This window comes from Eptesicus fuscus, chromosome 6 (assembly GCF_027574615.1).
Source record: "Eptesicus fuscus isolate TK198812 chromosome 6, DD_ASM_mEF_20220401, whole genome shotgun sequence".
Classification (NCBI taxonomy): Eukaryota; Metazoa; Chordata; class Mammalia; order Chiroptera; family Vespertilionidae; genus Eptesicus; species Eptesicus fuscus.
Window position 1 is genome coordinate 27,674,247 of NC_072478.1, and position 26,310 is coordinate 27,700,556.

At 58.9% G+C, this 26,310-nt stretch overlaps 1 protein-coding gene across 3 annotated transcripts; it reads left to right on the forward strand.

The window, feature by feature from the left end:
• Nucleotides 1-1,451: 1,451 nt before the first annotated feature.
• Nucleotides 1,452-25,951, forward strand: SEMA6B (semaphorin 6B). Of its 3 annotated transcripts, none has more exons than XM_054717492.1 (18): nucleotides 1,452-1,465; nucleotides 12,370-12,467; nucleotides 14,757-14,906; nucleotides 15,041-15,164; nucleotides 16,732-16,792; nucleotides 16,957-17,019; nucleotides 17,716-17,817; nucleotides 18,234-18,324; nucleotides 18,662-18,781; nucleotides 19,423-19,511; nucleotides 20,133-20,350; nucleotides 21,135-21,266; nucleotides 21,507-21,656; nucleotides 22,077-22,259; nucleotides 22,342-22,488; nucleotides 23,448-23,525; nucleotides 23,644-23,702; nucleotides 24,120-25,951. In XM_054717492.1, the coding sequence occupies exons 2-18, from the start codon at nucleotides 12,416-12,418 to the stop codon at nucleotides 24,989-24,991; spliced, it is 2,691 nt and encodes an 896-aa protein (XP_054573467.1). In that variant the 5' UTR covers nucleotides 1,452-1,465; nucleotides 12,370-12,415; the 3' UTR covers nucleotides 24,992-25,951. The 3 variants fall into 3 exon arrangements, with proteins under 3 accessions (XP_054573467.1, XP_054573468.1, XP_054573466.1); XM_054717491.1 differs by lacking the exon at nucleotides 1,452-1,465 and adding an exon at nucleotides 1,968-2,014; XM_054717493.1 differs by lacking the exons at nucleotides 1,452-1,465; nucleotides 12,370-12,467 and adding an exon at nucleotides 1,904-2,014.
• The last annotated feature ends 359 nt before the right edge of the window (nucleotides 25,952-26,310 follow it).

The window sequence follows — 26,310 nt, forward strand, 5'->3', positions numbered from 1 at the left end:
CAGAGAGGGAGGGCATGCCAGGGGGTGGGCACAGCACAGGTAATGGTATGGAGGTCGGAGGAAGGTGTAGAGCCAGAGGTGCTGTGTCTTAGCCCCCTCCCTTGTTGACAGGTGTCATCTCCCCAGGTGGGCAGGACACAAGGGGTGGCAGGTGCAGGCTGATTTGCCTGGGACTCCGCCTCTGCCGGAAAGCAGGTCAGGGCAGAACCACTGGCAGGAAGGCCTGGCTGCTGGCGGAGGTTTGTGGTCACCAGGAAGGCCCCTGGGCAGATGCCCGGACCCTAGAAGAACCCAATTGCTCAGGACCCAATGTTTCCCATGGAGCAGGGTTCAAGTTTTTGTTTTTCATATATTTCTTGATTGATTTCAGAGAGAAAGGGAGAGGGAGAGAGAGAGATAGAAACATCAATGATGAAAATCATTGATCGGCTGCATTCTGCACGCCCCCTACTGGGGATCGAGCCCACAACCCGGGGCATGTGCTTTTGATGGGAATGGAACCCGGGACCCTTCAGTCCACAGGCCGACACTCTATCCACTGAGCAAAACCAGCTAGGGCAGGGTTTAAGTTTTGATGTCATACAAGGAAGCCACACAGTCTGTGTGAGCCCCAGGACTGTTGGGGTCCAAGGATGGGACACAATGGGTAATGCCCACATAGAAGGTGCTTTATAACCGGTGGTAAGAGGACAATGCTCTCCTCCCATCGGCCTGTGCCCTTGGGCAAGCTCCTTGACCTCTCGGTGCTTCACTTTCCCATCTATGGGAGCCTTCTGGGGCTGCCCTGAGGAGTCACTTCTACATCAAGGGCTCAGAAGTCGCCCCAGTACACAGTAGGTGTGCAAGACAGATGGCTAGATAAATACATCATAATAAAACGTTTATTGATTGCCTACTGTATACTGGAGATGCTGGAGGAACAAGTGGGGGAGACAAGCATTGTCTCACCGGCATGGGGAGGTGCTTTGGACAGACAGGGACATTGAGGCCCTGAGAGGGGTGCCCGCTGTCCTCAGGTCATAGAGGGTCAAGGAGGTTACAGGGTGGTCTCTGGAATCAGAAGACCAGTTTGTCCTGGAGTCCCAAAGGCAAGGGGCAGGAATGCGCCTCATGGGCCCAGGGGGAGCTGCAGCCCCCTAGGAACCTCTTCCTGTGCCAGGCCCCACAGGACGCTGGGACAGAGGACAGCCTATGTACCATGATCTCTGCAGCCAGCTGGCTCAGGTTCAAATCCCCACGTTCTTACTAGGTGACTTTGGACAAGACGTCTCCCTGCGCCTCAGTTGTCTCACGTGTCTGCTGAGTGTTACATTTAATGCTTGGAGATTGAATAAATAACCTCATATGAAGGGGACCAAGTAGACCACGGGGGTTTCTGACACCGCCCCCATCATCCACGAGTGTGATTGGGAATGTCCTGAGGATGTGAGTCCGGCCAGAGTGGACCAGAGCAGGAAGTCCGGAGGTAGGAGGGTACGCCGTTAGATGCCCCACCCGGACAAAAGCAGGAAGCCTTCTCTTGGATCTCTCTCCCCAGCCCTCCCTCCCCCCCCATCCCGTCCGTCCGGCCGCCCACCCAGCTCTGCCGCCCTCCGTTCCGCACCCCTGCCAATCCGGGCCGCGTTTTGCGTGGCTCCGGCCCGGTTTTGGGGGGAGAGGTGGCCGACTTGAGGGGGGGGCGGAGGTGGCTAGCCGCGAGTTGCTGCGGCCGCCGCGGCGGGCGAAAAAAATGCGGCCGCGGCGCGCCCCCGGTCCGGCCGCCCCGCAGCGCCCTCGCCGGAGCGGACGCCAGCGCACGGGGAGCCGGGGCTGAGCCCCCTCCCCCAGCGCAGCGCCGCGGCCCGGGGGCGGGGGAGCGCGCGCCCCCAGCCCCCCTCCCCACTCGGGATGCCCGGCTGAGCCAGCCAGGCCCGGACAGGTGCGCGCACCGACCCCCCCTCCCCGCCCCCCGTCCGCCCGCGCCCTCCCGCCCTCGCGCTCCCTCCCGCGCACTCGCGGCGGCCGCGGCTCCGAGGTAAGCGCCCCGGGCGTCTGCGAGAGGGGGCTGGGGAGACGCTGCCCTGGGGGTGTCTGTCGGCGCGCGGCTGGGGGGTTGAATTGTTGGCTGGGGCAGCCGGGTCAGGCGCTATAATTGCGGGGGGGGGGGTCCTGAGGACCCCGCCATTGGGAGGGGGATGGATTTGGAGCCGGGAGGATCTGTCAGCAAACCCGCTGGGGAGGGGGCTCGATTTTAGAGGGGCCGCTGTATGGGGGGTTATAATGGGGTCCAATTGCAGCGCCTTGAAGAGGCTGGATTTGGGCCTGGGGTGCTGAATGAGGCTCCGAAATGGGGGTGTCCAATGGCACCGCAGCTGCGGGGGGGACTGGATGTTGACTGGGGGCCTGTATGTGGAGCTATAATAGGGGTTCTGTCGGCACCGCAGCGGGTATTTTGTCCGGGGAGGGGCGCTTAAGAGACAATAATGGGGGCTCACGGCTGCGCCGCTAGGGAGCTGGATTTGGGCCCAGGTTGGGGGGGCGTTCAGGGCGGACAGGGGGCCTGCTGGCCAGCGATGAGGACTGGTGTTGGGTGTTGGGGGGCGGGGCCCTGAGGGCTAAGTCAGGGCCACCCAGGGCTGGGTGGTGGTCCCAGCGCGGTGAGGCCCCTCCATCCCACTTCAGCGTCAGCCACCGCACCTTGGACGCCCCTGAGCCCTCTCCAGCCTCCCGCCTGGCTCAGATCTAGTCCAGGGCCCCAGCCACAAGGGAGGGGCCGCGGTGGGCCGAGAGAGCCTGTCTGGATACCCCTCGCTGCAGTGGAGACCCAGGGGGATTCAGGGGACCCCCAAGAGCTGACAAAGGGACAAAGAAAGCGTCTCTCTCTGAGAGTGCCAGGCAGGGTGGGGGGCACTGAGTGTGACCCCCCCACACACTCGTGCAGGCGCTAATTGGTTCCCAGAAGGGGGTCACTTGCCCTCTGTCCTACTCTCTACCTCCAGGTTTTCTCCAGTTGGGGGCACCTCCCTAGAGGAGTGCCATAGGGAACCCCTGCCCCTGCCCAGAACGTGTAGACATTGGAGCTTGGAGTGTTTGCTGGAGTCCTGGGCCGGGGGCAGTTCACACGCTCAGCCCGTTAGCCCTCTGGCTGAGCTCGTTGGCATCTTACCCCAGAGGTTGTCATCTTTGACCCCAGATCTGAGGGGAACTGGGGCTTGGGGGTTAGGGATCTGGATTTGGATTTAAGGTGGAAGGAGGGAGGACCAATGACTGGGGCTACCTCATTTGCAAAATTGCATTTCTTTGTATTTCTTTGGGCTCCCTCAGCTTCTCAAGGGGTCCAAAATCAAAGTGCGGTATCCTGGGACACCCCTACCCCATAGGCTCCCGGCCCCCATTACCTTTCCTAGTAGACACGGTTTCTTTCAAGGATAAACATTTCAGATGTGTCTGGGCAGATGAGAGAGTACAGCATGTGGGGGTCGTGGGTGGGGTCAGCACTCACCTGAGGGAGTCCCCAAGCTCTACAGGAAAGTGGCGGGGGGCCGGTGGGGCCCATAGGGAACCCCTTGGATACCGGGCAGATGGCAGCCTGCAGAAGCCCCATTGAACGATGGAGTGTCCACCCTGTAGGGGCTCACTCCCAAGAGCAGATTGGGAAACTGAGGCACAGAGAGGCGTAGAGAAGGTGAAGAGGGCAGCAGGCCTCTCCGCTCCTGGGACTGTAGATGGGGTCCGGGGACAGGTGCCCCCACAGGAAACCCAAATGCTCTCCCAAAGGTTGCCAGGGAACCCCCTCCTCTGTCCATCCCGGGCTGTGCAGAAATCAGACCTGGAGCTTCCAACGCCCTACCCCTCTCCAAAAAAAAAAAAAAAAATCAGCATAGAGGAAAAGGCAGGAGTGAGCGGTGTGGCCCCAGGCAGGTCTTCAGCCCTCTCTGGGCTTCCATCTCCCCAGGAGATGCTCTTTGGGTTTAAGGAGCTCAGTGGAGGGAAATGAGGTGGAGACAGGTCACATAAGAATGCCCTGGGTTTGTAACCTCGCCATTGTCCTTCCACTTCCCACCTGCCTTCTGCCAGAGCTGAGCACCCAGGGTCCTCAGGGTCCTGTCTGTCACCTTCCCTGCTTTGCGGGGAGACGCTGTCTTTGAGCCAGCGGGGGGTACTGAGTCACCTGGGAGCGGCCGTTCTCCCTCTGGGCTCCAGCTTTCACCTCTGTCCTCTGGGTGAGGGAGGTGCTGGAGATTTGCGCTGTAGAAGAGTTTGGCATCTGCAGCGGCCGCCCAGGGCTTGTGACAGGAGTTGCTGGGGTTACCTGGGGCTGGACCTGCAAGATAGAAATCAAACTGTCCTTGGAAAGGTGACCCTGACGTCAGCCGGCGGGACAGGGGAGCTGGGTCTCTAGGGGCTGAAGGACGTGCCGGTTGCTGCCCGTCTCCTGGGATGGAGGGTGTCCCTAGCTGAACCTGGGGTGGGGCCCTGTCCTCTGTGCCTGGCCCTTTGCCAAGTGATGCTGGGGGCTCAGAGAGGACTCAGCCAGGGTTATGACAGGTGGAAGCAGGGAAGGCTGCCTGGAGGAGTGGGTGCTGACATTGGGCTTGAAGGATGTTGCCAGGACAAGAGGGAGACAGGGACTCCAGGTGGAAGGAGCAGCGAGGATAGCCGCTGCATGTAAGTTGTTGGGGGTCCTGAGTGGCTGGGCTATTTTAAGGGTGGGAGACCATGGGTAATGAAGCCTGAGAGTTAGCAGGGGCTGTAAATGCCAAGCTGAGGCGTGGGCGTTATCCCAAGGGGAACAGGGAGCCATAGAAGGTTTTAGAGCAGGAGCGTGAATGGGCAATATTTCAGACTTTGAGCAACAGTGAGGAAGAGTAGTCACCAGGAGACAGGCTCCTGGAAACCAAGTTAGCTGCTTGGCGCAGTGGCGGACCACCCATCCTGGGAGGTAGGCAAGTGGGTTTGTACAGCCATCTTTCCAGAATCCTGGGGGAATAATTCTGGTATTGGTTAGGTCCACGTGACCCTCCAGATTTCTTCTCAATTTCCAGGTACTGTGGATTTTCTGAACTGGAATGTTTAAGATGCTATGATTCTGAAATCCAGAGTCATGTAAAGGGCTGCAGATTCTCAGACTGATTCCTCTAAGACAGGGGTTCTCAACCTTCCTAAGGCCGCGACCCTTTAATACAGTTCCTCACATTGTGGTGACCCCCAACCATAAAATTATTTTCGTTGCTACTTCATAACTGTAATTTTGCTACTGTTAATGAATCGGGAAACACAGATATTTACGTTACAATTCATAACAGTAGCAAAATTACAGTTATGAAGTAGCAACGAAAATAATTTTATGGTTGGGGGTCACCACAACGTGAGGAACTGTATTAAAGGGTCGCGGCATTAGGAAGGTTGAGAACCACGGCTCTAAGACTTAACAGTGATTGGGGTTGACTCTGGGTGGAGCCTCACTTAGCAGAAATAGAAAAACTGAGGCTCCAGGGAGCCCCCCAACAGAAACAGGCGAGAGCTAGGGCCTAAGAGGTCTGGACCTGAGCCACAGAATTATCTTTTATTTCCATGGTCGTTCATCACCTGTCCTTCGGGGATGTCCAGATAAAGTGGTAGGCATTAAAACACTAGGAGGAGACTTGGGAGGCCAGGACCCCCACCTTTGGGCAGGGATACGGGCCCCTCACTAGCCACCCTCGATGACCCTTCACTATCTGGTCCCAGGGTCCAAAGGTGGCTACTCCAGGGCCTGCAGGGAGGGAGACCCTGTGTAGTGAGGACTACATTCCCCAGGATGCACCTTGGCCCAGGCTAAGCCAGCATTCCAAGGGCAGGCCTAGGAGAGAACTTCCCAAATGTAGGAGTCCAGTAAGAGTTGTGGGCTCTTAGGGGAGCCCTCATCCAAGGCAGATGGGGAGATCAGTTACTCAACAAAGGCTGCCAGTGGCCTCCATGTACTGTGTCCCATGCTGCGTGACACGGGGGTCCCAGAGGAGGAGGCTTTTGCTCTGTTTGGCTCTCAATGGGGTAAGGAAACAGACGCAGGCATTGGCCCTCTGCCTCATGAGGTCAGGGCCTGGGCACAGTGCGCACATGGGTCTGGTGAAAGTGGGTTCTGCCCAGTGGGTCAGAGAAGATGCACTTCGGAGGGGCATTGCGTCTAGGACCGTGATGAATGTATAGGAGTTCACCAGGGGAGAGCACATGTTCTCTGATAGTTTCAGAAGAGCAGTCTTCCTTTCCTGGAGTAAGAGTCTTCGGGCAGTTGAAATAGCCTCTTTGAATGATTGCACTTAGAGATTGCCACAGCAGCCAGATCAGACTTGCCTGAGTTTGAGTCCATCTCCTCATTCACTCACTCATGCCCCCTCCTCTGAGCCTCAGCTTCCCCATCAGTAAAACACAGGTGCTAGTCTCTCTCTCTCTTAGGGTTCAACATTTTAACAAGAGGATGCAGGCAAAATGCCAGGCATTGTCCTGTGTGTTTTGTTTTTTCTTACTCCAGTAAAAGGAATTACTTCGAAAAACAGAAAGTGTGGCCTCTGGCCCTGATTGCAGTGGGGGCCATGGGTCTGTGCTCTCATTTGATAAGATGACAAATATTTAATGAGCACCTACTATGCACCGGGTGCTAGGAACCCAGCAATGACCGAGGCTGACTGGGCCCTGCCCTTGTCCTGCTCACAGCTGGGTGGGGATATGGACACTAACTAGAGAGAGAAAGTAAATCAAGCATAAGGAGTGGTCTAAAGACAATAGTATTGGATGATGTGGCTGAGAAGGGCAGAGCTGATGGAGTAGGGAGGGTGTCTGAGAAGGTGGCCTTTGAGCTGAGACTTGGAAAATAAGGAGTCGGTCATTCAGAGACCTAGAGGAATAGCATTCCAGGAAGAGGGCACAGCCTATTCAAAGGCCCTGGGGCAGGAATGTGCCTGGCATATTGGAGGAACTGGAAGGAGGTCCATGTGGCTAGAGCAGAGTGAGTGAAGGGGAGAGAGGGAGTGGACGAGGGTGGGCTGGGGGGAGGTTATACAAAGCCTTGTGAGGGAGGTGGAGCCCTGAGGGCTGTGGGCAGAGAAGGGTGGGACCTGACTCTGGTAAGCACAGGTGACTCCGGCTGCTGCACGGAGGAGTACTGTGGGCAGCAAGGGCAGCGCTGTGGTGGGAGCGGAGTGACTGTGCTGGTCCAGACGAGTGATGATGGGGCTGGCCAGGTTGAGGCAGGAGACGGGGAAAGAAGGGGTGGATGGAGTAGATTTTGGACTTGCTGATGGATGGATGTGGGGAGGGACTGAGAACCTCTTTCTCGGGGGGCAGGTAAGGCTATGATTAAAAGTGTGGTGTCTGGACCAGATGACCTGGGTTTAAATTCCAGCTTGGCAATTTCCTAGCTGTGCAGCCTTGGGCACATCACTTACCCACACCGGGCCTCAATTGCCCACATGTAAAATGGTGAGAAGAACCCCTCCCAGCCCTGACCGGTTTGGCTCAGTGGATAGAGCGTCGGCCTGCGGACTCAAGGGTCCCAGGTTCGATTCCGGTCAAGGGCATGTACCTTGGTTGCAGGCACATCCCCAGTAGGGGGTGTGCAGGAGGCAGCTGATCGATGTTTCTCTCTCATCGATGTTTCTAACTTTCTATCCCTCTCCCTTCCTCTCTGTAAAAAATCAATAAAATATATTAAAAAAAAAAAAAGAACCCCTCCCACCTACCCCACCAGTATTTTTTTTTTTTTTAATTTCAGAGAGGAAGGGAAAGAGAGATAGGAACATCAGTGATGAGAGAGAATCATTGATCGACTGCCTCCTGCATGCCCCCTACTGGGGATCGAGCCCGCAACCCAGGCATGTGCCCTGACTGGGAATCATACCGTGACCTCCTGGTTCATAGGTCAACGCTTAACCGACTGGGCACCCACCAGTATTTTCTGTAAAGCCCCATAGCACAGGGCTTGGGACCCAGTAGATTATAAGTGTTTGCTGTTCCTTCCCTTCGAATGTCTAATCCCCAGGCTCTGGGGAGAGAAGTGAGGCACCGATTGGGTGGCACATTCCCCGAGGTCACCCAGCAAAACCGGGGCCCCTCGCCGTTTTTCTCCATGGATGCACGTTTCTCGTGACCCATCCCCCGGAGCCCATCACGCTCCGCCAGTGACTCTGCCATTCCTGAGCGGTGACTCACTAGGACTTGTGGTCTGCTCTGACCCCAGGACCTTCCCTGGGGACCCATTTCCCGCTTTTGTCTTCAAGTTCATTGGCCAGGTCTTCCGTTCCCAGCAGCACTTGGCGTAGCCCGGCCTGCGCCCAGCCCAGCGTCTCTGAGTGCTGTATCCCCCTGCCTTTCTGGCCCCGTCCCACTTGGGGATCCCTGTGTCCTCCCAGGCAGGGCCTCTGAGAGGGGCAGCGACTGGAGGAATTCTGGGTGGGGGCTCAGCCTGGGGTAAAGGAGGGCTCCCCGAAGCCCGTGAGTGTGGCTGGGGACCCCATCTTCTGCTCTCAGATGGAGGACACCCAGGGCGGGGACCAAATCTCTTTATCCTCCCAAAACTGGGCCCCAAGAGCAGGGCCTGACTCTGTATTTTCTCCAAATTGGGGCTTGAGGGCAGGGCCTGCCCAGGGCCACCCCCACTTGGGAATCTGTGGGTGTCCAGCCCACCAGCCCCAGCCCAGACTCCCTAGGAGCCCCCAGCCCCCTTGGGCATATGTTTCTGGGCTCCCTAAGGACTCACTGGGTATAAATGACACTTTAATTTCCTCGAAATGGTTTCAGCATCACCGAGAAAGCAGCCCCCTTTCCCCCGTTCCTAATTACAAGTTGCTGCTTCCGATTTGCCTCCTGGTGGCCCAATTTCCAAGCTGATTAAATTAATTACTCGGGAGCAACCCCTCCCCATCTGGGCCAGGAGTCCCAGGGACCTGCCCGTGTCCCCCATTCCAGGTCTTGCCTCTGCCACCTGGTCTCCTCTCTGGTTCCCTGAGTGGCCTGGGGACAGGACAGCCTCGCTCTGGGTCTCCAGACTGTGCAGCCTCGTGGACAGATGGCACATTGTGGGTGCTCAATAAATGTCAGCAAGAGGCAGCATCACCACGTGCCTGGGTTCAAATGCTGGCCGTGTCCTTCTGTGCTGTGCAGCCTGGGCCAAGTGACTTCACCTCTCTGAGTCTCAGTTTTCGCCTCTGTAAAACGGGCAGTGGTGCTGGTTTCTGTCTCATCTAGGTGTGGACAGGAAACGAGTTCATGCATGTGAAGTTCTTGGCCCAGTACCTGGTGCACACATAGTAGGGGCGTCATAAAATCTTAGTTTAAATCCCTGCTCTGCTGGGCTTCTGTGGGATAGATATGCTCAGGTACTCTGAGTACTGTCCTCTTCAAAAGAGACACTCAGCATTAATTGAGTGCTGACTGCATGCCCAGCTCTGTGTCAAGCTCTTGAGACATAGTCCTGGTCATGGCTCAACCCCTGGAATGTTGGCACACAGTCGGTGCTCAGAAAATAAATATATCCTTGTAGCTCTTTTATAAGGAGGGACTGTTTATGGGACATTCATTCAGCCAGTGCTTGTTGAGGACCTACTGTGTGCCGGACCCCCTGCTGTCATGAAGCTGCCATTTTCATCCCTGATTCACAGAGGAGGAAGCAAGCCCAGAGAGAGGGAGGATGTAACTCAAGGCTGCACAGCAGTCAATACAATTTATTAAGTACCTACTATGTGCACTTCATTTACTTTTCATGATAAGCAGCCGGTGATGGTTATCATGAAGGAGAAACAGGGAGGAGGGTGGAGAATGGGGGAGGATTCACTCTCCGCCTCCCAGGCTGGGGAGAGATGAGTTAACTGGCATTGAGAGAGCATCGGGGGTCAAGGGGTCTCTCCACAGCCACTTCACCATGCCCAGAGCCCCAGGAACACCCTCTAGCTGCTCAGCCAAGTTCCTAGACAGCTCCAGAGCCCAGCGAGGCTGCGACGGGGGCGACTGAGGCAGCTGGAGGAGGCAGCTGTAAGCAGAGCTGGTAACCAGACCTGGATGGTGCAGGGGCCTGGCTGCCAGGCCAGGTTACTCGATCTCCTCAGGGACGCCGGGCCTCGGAGCTGGAATCCTGGGATGGCTGGGCTGACAGGAGCTCCTTCTATGGAACTGGAAATGGGCATCTCGCCCCAATCTTTGCCATGGCAGATGGAGAAATGGGCTCTGAGGCTGACCCAGGGTCACTGAGTTCCTGCCATGACACAGAGGCCCAGAGAGGGCTAGCTGCTGGCCCAAGGTCATCCAGCAAGGTCACTTCACATAGAGTGAGCACGTGGACCAGGCCCTGTGCTTGTGCCGTATATTACAGAAGGGAAATCGTCTTGTCTGGAAAAGGGAGAGAATCCCAGGCGTCCTCCCCGACCCGCCGGGACCTTTTTCTATTCCTTCGATGGTCCCAGTTACTGTGCCCCGTCCCCGCGCTCAGCCTTTCATCCAGAGCTGGGCTGCCGTTGAATCCCCTCTGCAATGTGGCCACTAGGAGATGAAAAACTGCACACGTGCGTGCATGGTTTTCTCTTGTACGTTGCTGGTCTACACTATGTCCTTTCAACCCCAGAGCAACATTTAAGGTTTGGACTTATATTCACCCACAGTTTATAGATAAGGAAACTGAGACCCAGAGTGGGGAAGTGACTATCGGAGCTCAGGAGGCTGGTAAGAGGCAGAGCCGGGATTTGAACCTAGACCGTGCGTGTCGGAGACTGGGCTGCTAACCTGAGGCTCCTTGGCTGGCACTGTTGCCTGTCCAGCCCTCAGTCTGGGCCTCAGTGTCCCCAACCTGCCAGCGAGAGTGGGAAGGGCAGGGCAGGAGGGTGGGTAGATGGCCTGTCAGTAGTGACTTGGGGTCCTTGGAAACTGACAGCCAGGAAGTCATCAACAGGGGGGTGCAGACAGAAGCTTCCTGGGTGTTATGTGTGTACCCTCGGACACACAGGCACGTGCACACACACACACACGTGTGGACCGCCCACCACTGCTGGGGCACATACTTGTTCTGTGGTTGCATCCGTAGATTCGTGTGAACACACAGATGCCATAACATGCGGTAGACGTCGGGGCCCATGGGCATGCGTGGGGGGGACCCACCCACCTGCGGACACCCATGCATGTGGAGGTGATGAGCAAAGGTGAATCAGGCAAGAGGTCCCATCTGGGTTCCGTTCCTTGTGCTGACACTTAGTTCATCAACATACAACAAGCCAGTAGTGAGCACAGTGGTGTGCCAGATACCATGAGGACATGTCACTGGCCAAGACACACCCAGGATTGTCCTCACGGGGCTCACGTTCCAGGGGCCAGAAAGGCTCTGGGTGAGCGATGATGTGGGTGATTCTTTCATTTGGGGGAATCTGTGCAGAAGCCGATGTTCTGGGTGATTGTGCACACAGGCCTCTGGAGATCTTGCTAAAATGCAGGCTCTGGTTGGGTGGGTCTGGGGTGGGGCACGGGACTCTGCATTCTAATAGCTCTCGAATGAGGCTGAGGCTGCGGGTTGGAGGACCATATTTGGAGAAGCAAAGAGTCTAAAGGATGCTTTGAGAGTCTGACACCATGTGGGGGCGGGGTTGGGACCTGGGGAGGGGTCCAGGGTGATGGGGTGGGGAGACTCTCTAAGGAGACAGCATTTTAGCAGAGACCTGAAATAAAGAGGCAGCCTTGTGGGTATCTGAAAGAAGAGGCTTTCAGGTGTGGGGGAATATCCTGTGCAAAGGCCCTGGGGCAGGACGGAGCTTGGCATGATGGAGGAACAGCGAGGCCCGTGTGGCTGAAGCAGAGTGTGCAAGGGGGCGAGAGGGAGGAGGTGAAGGCAGGGAGGGGCAGATGAAGGCATCTGCCCTGTGGGCCCCTGGGAGGACTTTGGCTTTTACCCAGAGGAAGCTGAGACCTGGAGGCAGAGCTGGCACAGCCCTGACATAGGTGCTCACACAGGCCCTCTGGTGGCTGCTGGGGGGAAATGGCCTGAGGGGAGCAAGGACGGGACCCAGGGAACCAGGGAACCAGGGTGGAGGGAGGGTACTGAACTGGTCCACATGGGAGATGATGGGGGCGGACCAGGGAGCGGACTGGGAAGGGGTGAGCATTGTGGATAAATTAGAAGGCAGAGCCCACGGGACTTGCTGGCATTGGATGGGAGGGTGAGAGAACAGGGCTGGGGGCAGCGCAGGCTTTGGAGGGAGCTCGAGAGCGATTCCTGAGCCCTCAGCTGAAACAGGTGGAACCCGGGAAGCACCGGGTGGGGTGGGGGAGCAACAGCTGTCAGTCAGTAGTTCCATTTGATCTATACGTTCAGCTCCTTCCCGTGAAAATCCTGACAGGGTTTATGTTTTATCTGTTGTTTGTTTTGGAACTTACCAGCTGATCCTAAAATTTATACTGAAGCTGTGGGTTTCAAGAGTAGCCCATGCCCGGCCGATGTGGCTCAGTGGAACGTGCCTTGTCCTGTGCACCAAGAGGTCAGTGGTTCGACTCCTGGTCAGGGCACATGCCCGGGTTTCAGGCTTCATCCCCAGTAGGGCACATGCAGTAGGCCCCCCATTGATGTTTCTCTCTCATCAGTGTTTCTATCTCTCTATCCCTCTTCCTTCTCTATCTAGACATTAAAATTTTTATTTTATTTTTTAAAAGGGTAACCCAGCCCTAACCGGTTTGGCTCAGTGGATAGAGCCTAGGCCTGTGGACTGAAGGGTCCCAGGTTCGATTCTGGTCAAGGGCATGTACCTTGGTTGCAGGCACATCCCCAGTAAGGGGGTGTGCAAGAGGCAGCTGATCGATGTTTCTCTCTCATCGATGTTTCTAACTCTCTAGCCCTCTCCCTTCCTCTCTGTAAAAATCAATAAAAAAAATATATTTTTTTAAAAAGGGTAACCCAGACACCCTGGCAGAAAGAAGTGGGAGAAATGTTCCAGAAGGAAATTCCAGCCTATGACAAACGTATAGTCACTAAGGCAGTGTCATACCTTACACTTGACAATGGGAGAAGATGAAGTGGGGTGGCCTTGAGGAACGTCCATCCCTGCCTCGGTTTCCTCGTCTGAGATTGGCAGTCTGATGGGATGGCCTGCCCGAGTGGGAGTGATCGTTGAGGGGTCGAGCCGAGAGGCCCAGCACAGAGCATAGCCGCCCTGGGCGGGAGCTGTCGTTTGTCAGTTTACAAACTGATGCCCAGGACAAGGCACCGCTCCCCTCCCCCGTGGGCACAAATGCATGCCCCCTCTGCAGGCACGCACACGTATGGGTGCCCTGCATGGCATGGGGTGCACATGCTGGCCACACACTTCCATGCCTGGTGGCAGCCCCCGGTGACCAGGTGCTGGGGCAGGTGGTGGGGCGGCTTCCCGGCAGGCGGGCGCCAGGCGGCTGCTAGCTGAGGCGCCTCGAGTTTCATGGAGAGAAGCAGATGGTCTTAGGGGGCCTGGGGGAGGTGCTAAGGCCTCCGGTAACCCCAGGTGGGGGGGGGGTGAGCTGAGGCCGGGTGCAGTGGGCTGGCCCTGAAGTAGCCCAGACTCCCCTAAAGGAGGCTGTGGGGTTTCCTTCTGTATTATCATCAGAGTAACTGATGTGAAAAGACACAAAGCATCAGCCTCACGCTCATTAGGATGGCTCCTGTCAGAAAGCAGACAATGCGAAGTGGAGGAAAGGATGTGGAGAAACTGGAACACGGTGCACTGCTGGGGGGAATGGAAGGCGGTGGAGCCGCTGTGGAAAACAGTATGGCATTTTCTAAAAAAGAAAACAAACATAGAATTGCCGTCTGATCCAGCAATGTCACCTCTCGGTGCGTACCCAAAAGCACTGCGAGCAGAGTGGCAAAGAGCGATTCGCACGCCCCTGTTCACAGCAGCGCCATTCACAGGAGCCAAGAGGCGGAAGCAGCCCAAGGGTCCATCCACAGAGGATGGCTACCCCGCGTGTTCCGTCCACACACGTCCGTTCTGACATGTGCTGCGGCACGGAGGAGCCCTGGGGACACAGGACAGAGACTGTGTGATCCCACTCCTAGGAGGGCCCTGGAGGACTCAGATCCCCAGAGACAGAGAGTGGGTGGTGGGTGCCAGAGGCCGGGGGAGGGGGAGTTAGTGCTTAACGGGAACAGAGTTTCAGTTTGGGGAGGTGAGAAGGTTCTGGAGACGGATGGTGGGGATGGCTGTCCAACACTGTGAATGGACTCAATGTCACTGCACAGGACACTTAACAGTGGCTAAGATGGTCCTGGCCCATGTCGCTCAGTGGCACAGCATCAGCCCGGGCACCAAAGAGTCACGGGTTCCATTCCTGGTCAAGGGCACGGACCTGGGTTGCAGGGTCCTTCCTCCGCCCTTGGGCACCTGTGGGAGGCAACCAATCGATATGTCTCTCTCACATCTATGTTTCTCTCTCTCTCTCTCTCTCTCTCTCTCTCTCTCTCTCTCTCTCTCTCTCCCCCCTCCCCCTCCTTCCCTGCCACTCCCTCTAAAAATCAATGGAAAAAGTATCCTAGGGTGTGGATTAACAAATGTAAAAAATGTTTTTTTTTAAAAGGGCCCAGAGCAGACAGAGCACCGGAGAGATAAGGGTTACTCTGGCTGGTGTTGTAGGGGAAAGGGGTGGGGTAGGCAAGAGTGGGGCTAGCAGTGAAGTTGTTATTTTAAATCGCAGTGGGAATTTTGGGGGGATAATTGAAGGTCCCGGCCGCTGCGGCTCATAGGCGCCATCTGGTGGCGGATACAGGCCACGCCGCTCACCGCCCCACCTCTCGCCCGCAGGTGTCACCTCCTGTCGCCCCGACCTCGCCATGCGGACCCCGCGAGTGCCCCCTCCCCGCCTGGCCCTACTGCTCCTGTTGCTGCTACTGGGGGGCGCCCACGGACTCTTCCCTGAGGAGCCGCCGCCGCTCAGCGTGGCCCCCCGGGACTGTGAGTGGGGGTTCTGGGGGAGGGGGGTCCGGAAGGAGGGTCTTGCTCCCCAACTGAGCCCGCTGCCCCCCTCCCTCAGGGACTCACTAGGCCAGGCTCACCCCAGCCCTAAATCACACTCCTCTCTTCCCCAGACCTGAGCCACTACCCTGTGTTCGTGGGCAGCGGGCCGGGCCGCCTGACCCCCGCCGAGGGTGCCGAGGACCTCAACATCCAGCGGGTCCTGCGGGTCAACAGGACGCTGTTCATTGGGGACAGGTACGGGGTGTGTGCGGGAGAACGCAGGGTGTGGGGGCCTTTGGGGGAGTTTTCATGATGGGGCTTATTTGTTTGGCTGGGGTGTGAATGTGTGTCCCTGGGCTGGCACTTTTAGGGGTGCTGGGCTCTGGGTGTGGCTGGAGCCTGGCGCCTGCTATGGTGTTAGCAGATGGGGACAAGTGTTTGGTCAGAATTCACCGGGTGCCTACAGGGGGTGCTGAGGAGGTGACCTTTGGTTTGAAACCTAAATGATGAGGAGTCAGCCGTGAGGAAATCTGGGGGAAAGGGGAACACCTAGGCAGAGGGCAGAGGGCAGAGGGCAGAGGCCGGACTGTGCCTGGCGTGTTAGAACAGAAAGGAAGTCCGCAGGCCTGGAGCACAGTGAGAGGGGAGAGAGGAGGAGGAGAGGGCAGGGAGGAGACCGAGGCAGATGGTCCAGGGCCTCTTGGCTTGAGGGGAAGACGGGTCTTTACCTGGAGGCAGGTGGGAGCCCTGGAGGGCTGTAGATAAAGGGAGGGAACCTGACTTCGGTGCTCACCGTCGCCCTCTGGTGGCTTCTTTGGGGAGGCAAGTTGGAGAGACTGAGCTGGTCCAGGTGGGAGACGATGGGGGTGGGATGGGGTGGTGACCATGCAGGCGTGAGAAGTAGGTGAATTCTCAATAAACATTAAAGGCAGCGGAGACTGAAGTGTTGGATGTGGGAGGGAGGAGAAGAGGGGAGTTGAGGGTGACTTCCAGCTTGTGGTCTGCACCCTCAGAAGGACAGAGCTGGACCGAGGAAGGCCAGAGGTGGGAGACAGAGGAAAGCGGGGTACCAGTTTGGGGGAACAGTCAGGCTCAGAATGGCCACATTGAATGTGAAATGCCTGTGAGCCCTCCGCGAGGCGACGCTGAGGAGCAGCTGGCCCCCGAATCTGGAGCTCGGAGGAGGCCCGAGCTGGAGACGGGACTGGGGGCGTGGTCATGAGGGTGTAGCCAGTATTAGAGTGGACGAGGCCACCCAGGAGGGCCGGGGAGGGAGGAGGCCAGAGAGAGTCTGAAAGGTAGGAGGGAAGCCTGGTGAGTTTGGGGGGCGGGGGGCCCTTGTGAGAATGAGTTCCCAGGAGGAGGGGGACCTGCAGGGTCAGACACTGTGGAGAGGGGGAGGAGGACAGAGAAGTGACTGCTGGACTTCATACCAGTTGGCCAATGACCTTAGCCAGGGCAGGTTTCCATGACATGAGCGGGGGTGAGCCTGGGCTAGACTGAGGGGTGCTGAGCGGGCACCTGATTAAAGGCATCGGACCGTTCATCATGGCAGTGTAACCCCCAGGACAGCAGGCGTGAGCCCGAGGTGGCACGCTAAGGCATGTGGCTGGGCTAGAACTAGTGAGTCTCTGAAGGGCGTGAGGAGACGTGCTGGGGTACACGCAAGCATGCGAGGGCATGTCCAGTGTTGGAGTCGCTCATGGCAGAGGTGTGTCCATGCCCGTGCACGTTACCTGTTGGACACCACGTTGGCCACCAGGCGGATGGAATGCGGGGAGGGTGGAGGCCCCCAATCTCACTGACTGCATCCCTCCCTCAGGGACAACCTGTACCGGGTAGAGCTGGAGCCCCCCACCTCCACGGAGCTTCGGTACCAGAGGGTGAGCAGGGGGTGCAGGTGGGAGGAGGAGGGGACGGCCTTTGGGGCTCCCACCGGAGGGAGCTGACATTACAATGGGGAGCAAGATGGGTTCGGGTCTACCCGGCAGGGGTTCCTAGGGCTGTTGGGTACCCTTTACCCCTCACCAGCTCCCTGTGCCCCCAGAAGCTGACCTGGCGCTCCAACCCCAGCGACATCAATGTGTGTCGGATGAAGGGCAAGCAGGAGGTGAGTGGGCCTTGGTCACGCCCTCAATCAGCCACGACCACGCTCAAGCCACGCCCCAGTTCAGCCTGGCCACACCCTAGGCAAAATCCTCCTCCCCCTTCATCCCAGGCCTGGACCCCGGTGTTGTCATGGTTACGCCCTGAGCCTGGCCACGACCCCCAAATGGTCCCAGTCATGGCCACGTCCTTAGGCTAGGGTCTTGCCATAGCTCCATCCCTTCAGTGGCCGCGGATAGAAAGTAGGTATGGCCACCCTAACCGGTTTGGCTCAGTGGGTGGAGCGTTGGCCTGTGGACTGAAGGGTCCCGGGTTCGATTCCGGTCAGGGGCATGTGCCTTGGTTGTGGGCACATCCCCAGGGGAAGGTGTGCAGGAGGCAGCTGATCGATGTTTCTCATCGATGTTTCTGACTCTCTGCCCCTCTCCCTTCCTCTCTGTAAAAAAATCAATAAAATATATAATTAAAAAAAAGCAAAAGAAAAGAAAGGTATGGCCATGCCCCCATCTAGGCCTGTTTTAGCTGTGACCACGCCCCTGATGTGGTCCTGAGACCTAGACACGCCCACACACTTGCCCCTCCCTGTACGTCTTCACCTCAGTCCTGGCTCCTCCTCTGCCCTAGCCACCCCCCATTAAGGCCCACAGCACTGCCCTGCCCCCAGACATGACCACACTTCTCTGTTTCCTCCCCACCCCAGGGCGAGTGTCGAAACTTTGTAAAGGTGTTGCTACTTCGGGACGAGTCCACCCTTTTTGTGTGCGGTTCCAACGCCTTCAACCCCCTGTGCGCCAACTACAGTGTGAGTCTCTGCCCTCCGAAGTCCCGGTGGCCCCAGGTCCAACTTCCAGACCTTTGCTCACCTGCCCTCCACTCGCGTGCCCTTTCCCCGCCCACAGAGCCTCCTACAGAAAGCCTTCCTGGGTCTGTCCTCCCCGCCTCCTCACCCAGAGCTCAAGATGAGGCTTCCCAAGGAGGCCCGTTTAAGGTCAGGGAAGCCCTAGGTATTTGACCTATGACCCAGTAATAGGATTAACTAGAGCCGACTCTTAGACCCACTTAGAGATCAACAAACTGAGCCCCGGAGAGGTTCAGTGACTGGTCAAGTCACACAGCATCCGAGGCAGAGACAGGATTCCCCTTGGAGGGAGGTGTGGGGAAGCCATGGGGCTGCCGGGCCTGGCCGAGCTCTGTCACTCAGGCCCTGTCCCCCTGCAGATAGACACACTGCAGCCCCTCGGGGACAACATCAGTGGCATGGCCCGCTGCCCATACGACCCCAAACACGCCAACGTCGCCCTCTTCTCTGGTGAGTGTCCCCCAACTCTGACCACCTGATACGGCCCCAGCCCCCAGCAAGGCATGGCATTGTCCACTCTTGGAGTTGGGGTCATTTAGATGGTGGCTGGGAGACTGTCCAGCTGTGAAACAGGCAGAACCTCAGCCTGGAGTCAGGGCTCAGCGGGAGTTGGGGTTCAGCGGGGCTCGGGGCCTCAGCAGGGTTGGGGCTCAGCCTGGGCTCAGACAGGCTCACTTAGGCTCAGTGAGGTAGACTGAGAGTCTTGGAAGATCAAGTATTGACCCACACCACCTCTGGCCTCTACGATCCAATCCCTCACCGGCTCTCCCTCATCACGCCCATCCAGAAGGAATGCTCTTCACAGCCACCGTTACCGACTTCCTAGCCATTGATGCCGTCATCTACCGCAGCCTCGGAGACAGACCCACTCTGCGCACCGTGAAACACGATTCCAAGTGGTTTAAAGGTGGGATGGACATTCATCGAATCCCACCACCCCACCAGAATAAGAGTCCCAGAGGAGACAGGGAGGGGACTCCCATCTCATCTTTGGAACCTCCTGGCCCCTTTAAAAGACAACGCTAGAGAAAAGACTGGCCCTGGCGCTGGTTAAAGCATTGTCCCGATGTGCCAAGGTTGCAGGTCCGACCCTGGGTCAGGGCAATGAATGCATAAATAAGTGGAACAGCAAATCAGTACCTCTCTTTTCCCCCCACCTCCTCTCTCTCTCTAAAATCAATGTTTAAGGGGCTATAGGAAAGATTGAAGTTGGACCTGAAGTAGAACTTGATGGGAATGGGTGGCTTGGAAGCCCAAAATGGAACCACAAGAGAGAGATACAGGAGCTCAGGTCTTCAACACCTGAGGGAGGAAGGTGCAAGAAAATAGTAGATGTTGCTGTTTGTGGAAGGTAGACACTGCGATTTTAGGGTTCTGACACTTGCCTCTTCCCTCAAAACCCCAAAACTTTGAGCCTGTTTTTTGCCTGGGTAATCAACGTAGTCCCCCCTTCACCATAAAAGCAGCCACCCAGGCTGATGTGTGCCCAGCTCCAGAAGCTCCCTTTCTCAGGTCAGGGGCTGGGTTCTGACCCCTCCTCTTCTGTAGAGCCCTACTTTGTGCATGCGGTGGAGTGGGGCAGCCACATCTACTTCTTCTTCCGGGAGATCGCAATGGAGTTTAACTACCTGGAGAAGGTAAAGCCCTGTTTCCCCTCCCAGAGAGGCCCGGGGGGGGGGGGGGCCATGGGGTTGAGAGGCATCCATGCATCCATTCATTATCTCTTTCATCACCCATCATTATCTCCTTCAAATCATTCATTTACCCATCCATCCATCCATCCATCCATTCATCCATCCATCCATCCATCCATCCATCCATCCCCTCTACCTACCCATCCACTGCAGCAGCCAGACAGTAGATGCAAAGACTGCCATTTCCCACTAGTGTGACTTTGGGTCGGTCACTTCCCTTTCCCTGTGCCTCAGTTTCTCCACCTAATACAATGGGGACATCAGTAGGCCCTCCTTTGTAGAGCTTTGGGAGGGAAGTTAGAGATGATGAGGATAAAGTGCCAGGTCCACAGTGAACGGTCTGTATGTGTACATGATGAGTGTTACGATTGCCACGTTGCTAGGATCCTATGGTCATCCCTGTATTTCCTCTGGGGAATCTGACGCCCAGAGAGGTACAGGGACCAGCCGGGACCCCACAGTGAGCCAGGGCCAGGCTCCTCCGGCCCAGCCTGGGTGGTGGGTGGTGGGCAGTGTGGCTTTCGGAACTCAGGGCTCAGGCCCCCCTGTCCACTGTCCCGCCAGGTGGTGGTGTCCCGCGTGGCCCGCGTGTGCAAGAATGACGTGGGGGGCTCCCCTCGCGTGCTGGAGAAGCAGTGGACGTCCTTCCTGAAGGCGCGGCTCAACTGCTCCGTGCCCGGGGACTCCCACTTCTACTTCAATGTGATGCAGGCCGTCACGGGTGTGGTCAGCCTGGGGGGCCGGCCCATAGTGCTTGCCATTTTCTCCACCCCCAGCAACAGGTCAGTGAACATTGACGGAGTGGACTCGGGGCCCCGGGTGGACATGAGCGGGGAGGTCCCACATTCACTCATTGCCTGTTGTCCTAGGCTGGGCAAGATTGGACCCCCCCCCCACGAGGCCTTGACCCCAGACCACAGTAGAGCAAAGCCACACTGACCCTCCAAGATCCTTTGCTCAGACCTGGGCAGATGGGGGCATCATCACCCACTGCCTTTGAAGGAGGGGGTCAGAGAGAGCTGCCCGGAGCGGGGCATTGGAACTAGGCGTCAGTGGGTGTGAGATGGAGGCAAAGGGAAGGGCACTCCACGTTGGAGGAACAGCATGTGCAAAGCTCTGAGGATACAATGAACGTGGTGTGTTTAAACAACAGAGAGGAGCCCATGTGGCTGGAATGGAGGGAGCCAAGGGGAGAGTGACAGCATGAGGGCAGGGAGGTGACGGGCTGCAGAGAGGAGCCTGCGTTTTATCCTGGAGCACGAGGGAGCCGTGGAAGAGTGAGGAGCAGAGGAAGGAATGGTTGTAAGGGGGCAGGAGTGGTGTCTGGGAGACTGAGCATTCAGGCACACGACAGGGGAGGCCAGGACACGGGTGGTTGCAGAGGAGCTGAAATATGACCCCGTCTGAGCACTGTTCCGGCGGCAGTGACTGGATGGGGCGGGTGGGTGACACTCTGGCTCAGGGGACTGAGCATCCGACAGCTCCGGAGGACAGGGACTCCTCCACACACTTGCCCGAGGCAGTGCCTCCTGCCAGGCTCACTGCTCCCCTTCATCCGCTTCCCAGCATCCCCGGCTCTGCCGTCTGCGCCTTTGACATGACACAGGTGGCTGCTGTGTTTGAAGGCCGCTTTCGAGAGCAGAAGTCTCCTGAGTCCATCTGGACACCTGTGCCGGAGGATCAGGTGCCTCGGCCCCGGTGAGCGCCCCTCCATCCGAGACAGGTGCCGGGTGGTCCCGTCCCCACGACCGAAGGCTGGGGACTCCCAGGCAGTTATTGGGCTGTTGCCCAGTTCAGCTGCACCCATTACCCAGATGAGGGAATCAAGCCTTGGGGCAGGGCCTTGGGTCCCATGGAGAATCAGAGCCCCTACATGGGGACCCCCCCCCCCGCGCCAACTGCCCTGACCACCCCCTCCCCCCTCCCCCGCCCCCGCAGGCCTGGGTGCTGTGCAGCGCCCGGCATGCAGTACAACGCCTCCAGCGCCTTCCCTGATGAGATCCTCAACTTTGTCAAGACCCACCCCCTGATGGACGAGGCGGTGCCCTCACTGGGCCAAGCGCCCTGGATAGTGCGGACTCTGACACGGTCAGTCCCACGTGTGGCTGGGGTCCGAGTGGGGCGGAGGGTGAAGATGAAAGCCCAGGACAGGGTGGTGGGTGGGGAAGGAGGGCGGGGCTGACGTGGATGGGAGGGGGGAGGGGTGGAGAGCAGTGTTGCTGGAGACAGCATGCAGCTCTGAGGACTGGCCGGAGACACAGAGGGACACAGAGGGACAGAGATACAGAGGGAGAGAGACACACAGAGAGGGACACAGTGAGGGACAGAGAGACTCAGGGAGAGAGACAGGCCCACGTGGGAGCCCAGCGTGGGGTCTGTTTGGGGGTCTGTCTTGTAACCACACCAGCGCCCACCTTGCCTAGCATGGGCCGTGTCTCCGTGTCTGCCCCGTGGGGGTGGGACCGAAGGGGCTGTGGTGCCAGACTGACCCTCCCGCCCTGGCCACAGGCACCAGCTGACTCGAGTGGCTGTGGACGTGGGCGCCGGCCCCTGGGGCAACCAGACTGTCGTCTTCCTGGGCTCCGAGGCGGGCACCATCCTCAAGTTCCTGGTCTGGCCCAACGCCAGTGCCTTGGGCACCTCTGGGCCCAGTGTCTTCCTCGAGGAGTTCGAGACCTACCGGCCAGACAGGTGGGGTCTGGCAGAGGCCAGGGGGTAGAGCCAGTGGAGACGGGGCACAGCCCCGGAGTCTGACTGATCTGCTCACCCCCAGGTGTGGCCGGCCAGGCGGCAGTGACACGGGGCAGCGGCTGCTGAGCCTGGAGTTGGACGTGGCCTCGGGAGGCCTGCTGGCGGCCTTCCCCCACTGTGTGGTCCGTGTGCCCGTGGCCCGCTGCCAGCAGTACTCAGGGTGCATGAAGTGAGTGCCCCGGGCCACTGCTGGGTGCGTGTGGGGGGAGATGAACACGGGAAGAGGGCAAGAGCGGAGTCTGAGTTAAGGGCCCAGCAGCAGCCTGACTTGTTGAAAGATGAGTGGGGCAGAGGGCACAGCTCGTGCAAAGGCCCTGGATTGGGACCATAACGGGTTTCAGAGGCACAGTGAGGAGGCCCATGTGGCTGGAGAGGAGTCGGTGAGGGAGGAGGTGAGGGCAGGGAGAGGATGGGGGCAGGTCATGCAGGGCCTTGTGGGCCTTGGGGAGGACTTGGGTGTTTACCCTAAGGGAGGTAGGGGCCCTGGAGGCCTGTGGGCAGAGGAGGAGTGGGACCTGAGTGACATTTTTAAAAATATATATTTTATTGATTTTTTTTACATAGAGGAAGGGAGAGGGATAGAGAGTTAGAAACATCGATCAGCTGCCTCCTGTACACCCCTTACTGAGTATGTGCCCGCAACCAAGGACATGCCCTTGACCAGAATCCTGGGACCCTTCAGTCCGCAGGCCGATGCTCTATCCACTGAGCCAAACCGGTTCCGGCCTGAGTGACATTTTTAAGAGCAACAGGAGCAGAAGCTGGGGACCAGGGAGGTGGCTGTTTTCCCACCTCTAAAATGGGTGGAAAACCAGATGCAAAGTACTGCCCCCCCCCCCCCAGCTCCGTGTGAGCCCCCCGCACTGAGAAACCCCGCCCACACCGCCGTCCTGGCAGTAGTGATGGCATTGCACAGAGCCGGACACACACTCGGGGGCAAGCCCGCTGGGCTCGGACCCCAGCTCTGCTGCTCGGGCAAAAGTGAACTTCCCTGAGCCCGTTTTCTTATCTGTGAAACGGAGCGTGAACAGCCCCCGCCGCAGAGACTGGCCAGGACTCCCGGGCTGCGAGTAGGTGTCCCTGTGCAAGAGGCTGTGGTTGATGGCCTGCCCGTCCCGTCTGCCCTAGGAACTGCATTGGCAGTCAGGACCCCTACTGCGGGTGGGCCCCTGATGGCTCCTGTATCTTCCTCAGCCCTGGCACCAGGTACGGGGGAGGGGGAGAGGGGAGGGGGGTGTAACCCGCCTGGTGATCAGGGCCCCCTCCTCCCCTCGGGCTCCCTGAGAGGGTCTTCTGCTGACTGTTTCTGCCTTGCCCCCATCAGGGCCACCTTTGAGCAGGACGTGTCCGGGGCTAGCACCTCAGGCTTAGGGGACTGCACAGGTAAGTGGGGGAACCGGAGACCTGGGGACCCTCCCCTGGGGTCCTCACGCCCTTTGCAGCCCGTGTCCAGGTGGGGGGCACGGACTAGCTTTGGAAGGTCAGGGGGTCCCACTCCCAGGTAGGGAGGGAGGTGAGGGACAAGGGAGGCCAAGAGACAGACAGATGGGTGAGCTGAGGGGACAGACAGACGCATGGACAGGCTCTGAAAGGGACGGAGAGGGGATGAGAGGCGGACAGACGGATGCCGAGAAACAAATGGACCGACAGGCTTTCAGGGGACAGATTCCACAGGGCAGACGGACCCCAGAGAAACAGAGGCTCCGAGAGGCAGGCAGGCGTTGGAAGGGACAGAGAGACGGCACAAGGGAGACAGACGGCCGGGCGGAGGCCCCTCTCTCTCACGCCCCTCTCGCCCAGGGCTCCTGCGGGCCAGCCTCGCGGAGGAGCGCGCCGGGCTGGTGTCGGTGAACCTGCTGGTGACCTCGTCGGTGGCGGCCTTCGTGGTGGGCGCCGTGGTGTCGGGCTTCAGCGTGGGCTGGTACGTGGGCCTCCGCGAGCGGCGCGAGCTGGCCCGCCGCAAGGACAAGGAGGCCATCCTGGCCCACGGCGGCGGCGAGGCCGTGCTGAGCGTGAGCCGGCTGGGCGAGCGCCGCGCGGGGGGCCCCGGCGGCCGGGGCGGGGGCGGGGGCGGCGCCGGGGGGCCCCCGGAGGCCCTGCTGGCCCCCTTGATGCAGAACGGCTGGGCCAAGGCCACGCTGCTGCAGGGCGGCCCCCACGACCTGGACTCGGGGCTGCTGCCCACGCCCGAGCAGACGCCGCTGCCGCAGAAGCGCCTGCCCGCCCCGCACCCGCACGCCCTGGGCCCCCGCGCCTGGGAGCACGGCCACCCCCTGCTCCCCGCCTCCGCCTCCTCCTCCTCCTCGCTGCTGCTGCTCGCCCCCGCCAGGGCCCCCGAGCAGCCCGCGGGCCGCGCCTCCCACGGGGACTTCCCGCTCACGCCCCACGCCAGCCCGGACCGCCGGCGGGTGGTGTCGGCGCCCACGGGCCCCTTGGACCCGAACACGGCCTCCGACAGCCTCCCGCGGCCCTGGAGCCCGCCACCCACGGGCAGCCTCCGGCGGCCGGGCCCCCACGGCCCCGCGGCCGCCACGCTGCGCCGCACGCACACGTTCAACAGCGGCGAGGGCCGGGGTGACCGTCCCCGCGGCCGCCACGCGCGGCCCAGCACGGACTTGGCCCACCTCCTCTCCTATGGGGGCACAGACAGGACTGCGCCCCCCGTGCCCTAGGCTGGGGCCCCGGACGCCTCAGCTGTGCCAGCCACGGGGAACAGGAGCGAGCGATCCGGCCCAACGCCGAGTGGGGTGCTCCAGACCCCCCTCCAGGGCGCAGGGGGAGGGGCCTCCGCCGCACGGAAGCACAAAGGCCTGGCCCCCCACCCTGACGGGGCCGCGGGACATGAGGCGGTTTGGGGGGGCGGGAGGATGTGCTATAGATTTGAGGTTGACCTTCTGTGCGTGGGTTTGGGTTTGTTTCCAATTTGCGGTTGTTGTTTTTTTTGCAGTTTTCTACCCAATTGCACAACTCCGTTCTTGGGGTGGCGGCCCAGGGCTTGGAGGTGGCGGGATGAGGAGGGGGCCACAGCTGCAGACCCAAGTGCCCCCCCTCCAGGCCCCTCCTTGACCTAGGCTCCTGGCGTGTGTGAGTGTGTGTGTGTGTGTGTGTGTGTGTGTGTGCATGCCATGTTCGTGTGCAAGGGGCCGGGAAGGGGAGGGAGGTGTGCGTGTGAATGCCCACGAGGGCTGCTGCCGACGTGTGCGTGGCGATGGGCACTCATGCAGGGTGTGTGTCTGTGTGTGAGTCGGCGGCCCTAGAGGCCTGGGCGTTTGGCTGAGCCAACACAGGGGCTTCCAGAAGGCCAGGGGGGCCTCCAACTGCCGGTCAGGAATTTGAGGGGAGACAGAGAAGGGGTTTTAGGGAGAGAGGCCAAGAGGGCCTGCCCACTAGTCACACTGGCAGCAGCCATGTAAAAGTCTTGGTGGGGGCGGGCAGCAAAGGTGGGTGGGCCCCCCTGTAAATATGGCCCCAGGGTGGTCAGAGGGTCCCACACCACCAGTCCCCTTGTGACCTCCCCTCCGACCTCCCGCTGACCATGCATGCCAGCTGAGTGGCCAGCTGAGACTTGGACCCTCTCTGGAATTTGCCTCCCCTCCCCACCCCCTCCCGATCAATAAAACTGTTTACAACCACCGGCCCCCAAGGCTCTGGGTCTGCTCTGTCTCCCAGGGGTGGGGCCTGGGCAGTGGCAGGGCCCTGAACAGTTGGGAGCACCCACAAGACTCACGGCTGGGTCACAGCAGCCAACAGAACTCTGGGGCGCTGAGTGTGGGAATGCAGAGAGTTGGGGGGAGTCCCTGTCTTCATATGGTTGGGGCCAGTTTCTGATTGGTCTTTCAGCAAATATTTATTGTGCACCTACTATGTGCCAGGCACTATGTGGGGACAAAGACCCCTATTCTCAGAAGCTCACAGCCTAGTGGGGAGACTGACCACTTACAAGCAAATTAGGGCTTGATTTGCAGTAGTAATATGTGTAATATAATAAAAG

Coding starts and splice junctions, on each gene's coding strand:
- SEMA6B (XM_054717492.1), top strand. CDS start 12,416: ATGCCCGGCCGATGTGGCTCAGTGGAACGTGCCTTGTCCTGTGCACCA. Junction 18,325..18,661: donor CAACGTCGCCCTCTTCTCTG/GTGAGTGTCCCC, acceptor ACGCCCATCCAG/AAGGAATGCTCTTCACAGCC. Junction 22,260..22,341: donor GAGACCTACCGGCCAGACAG/GTGGGGTCTGGC, acceptor GCTCACCCCCAG/GTGTGGCCGGCCAGGCGGCA.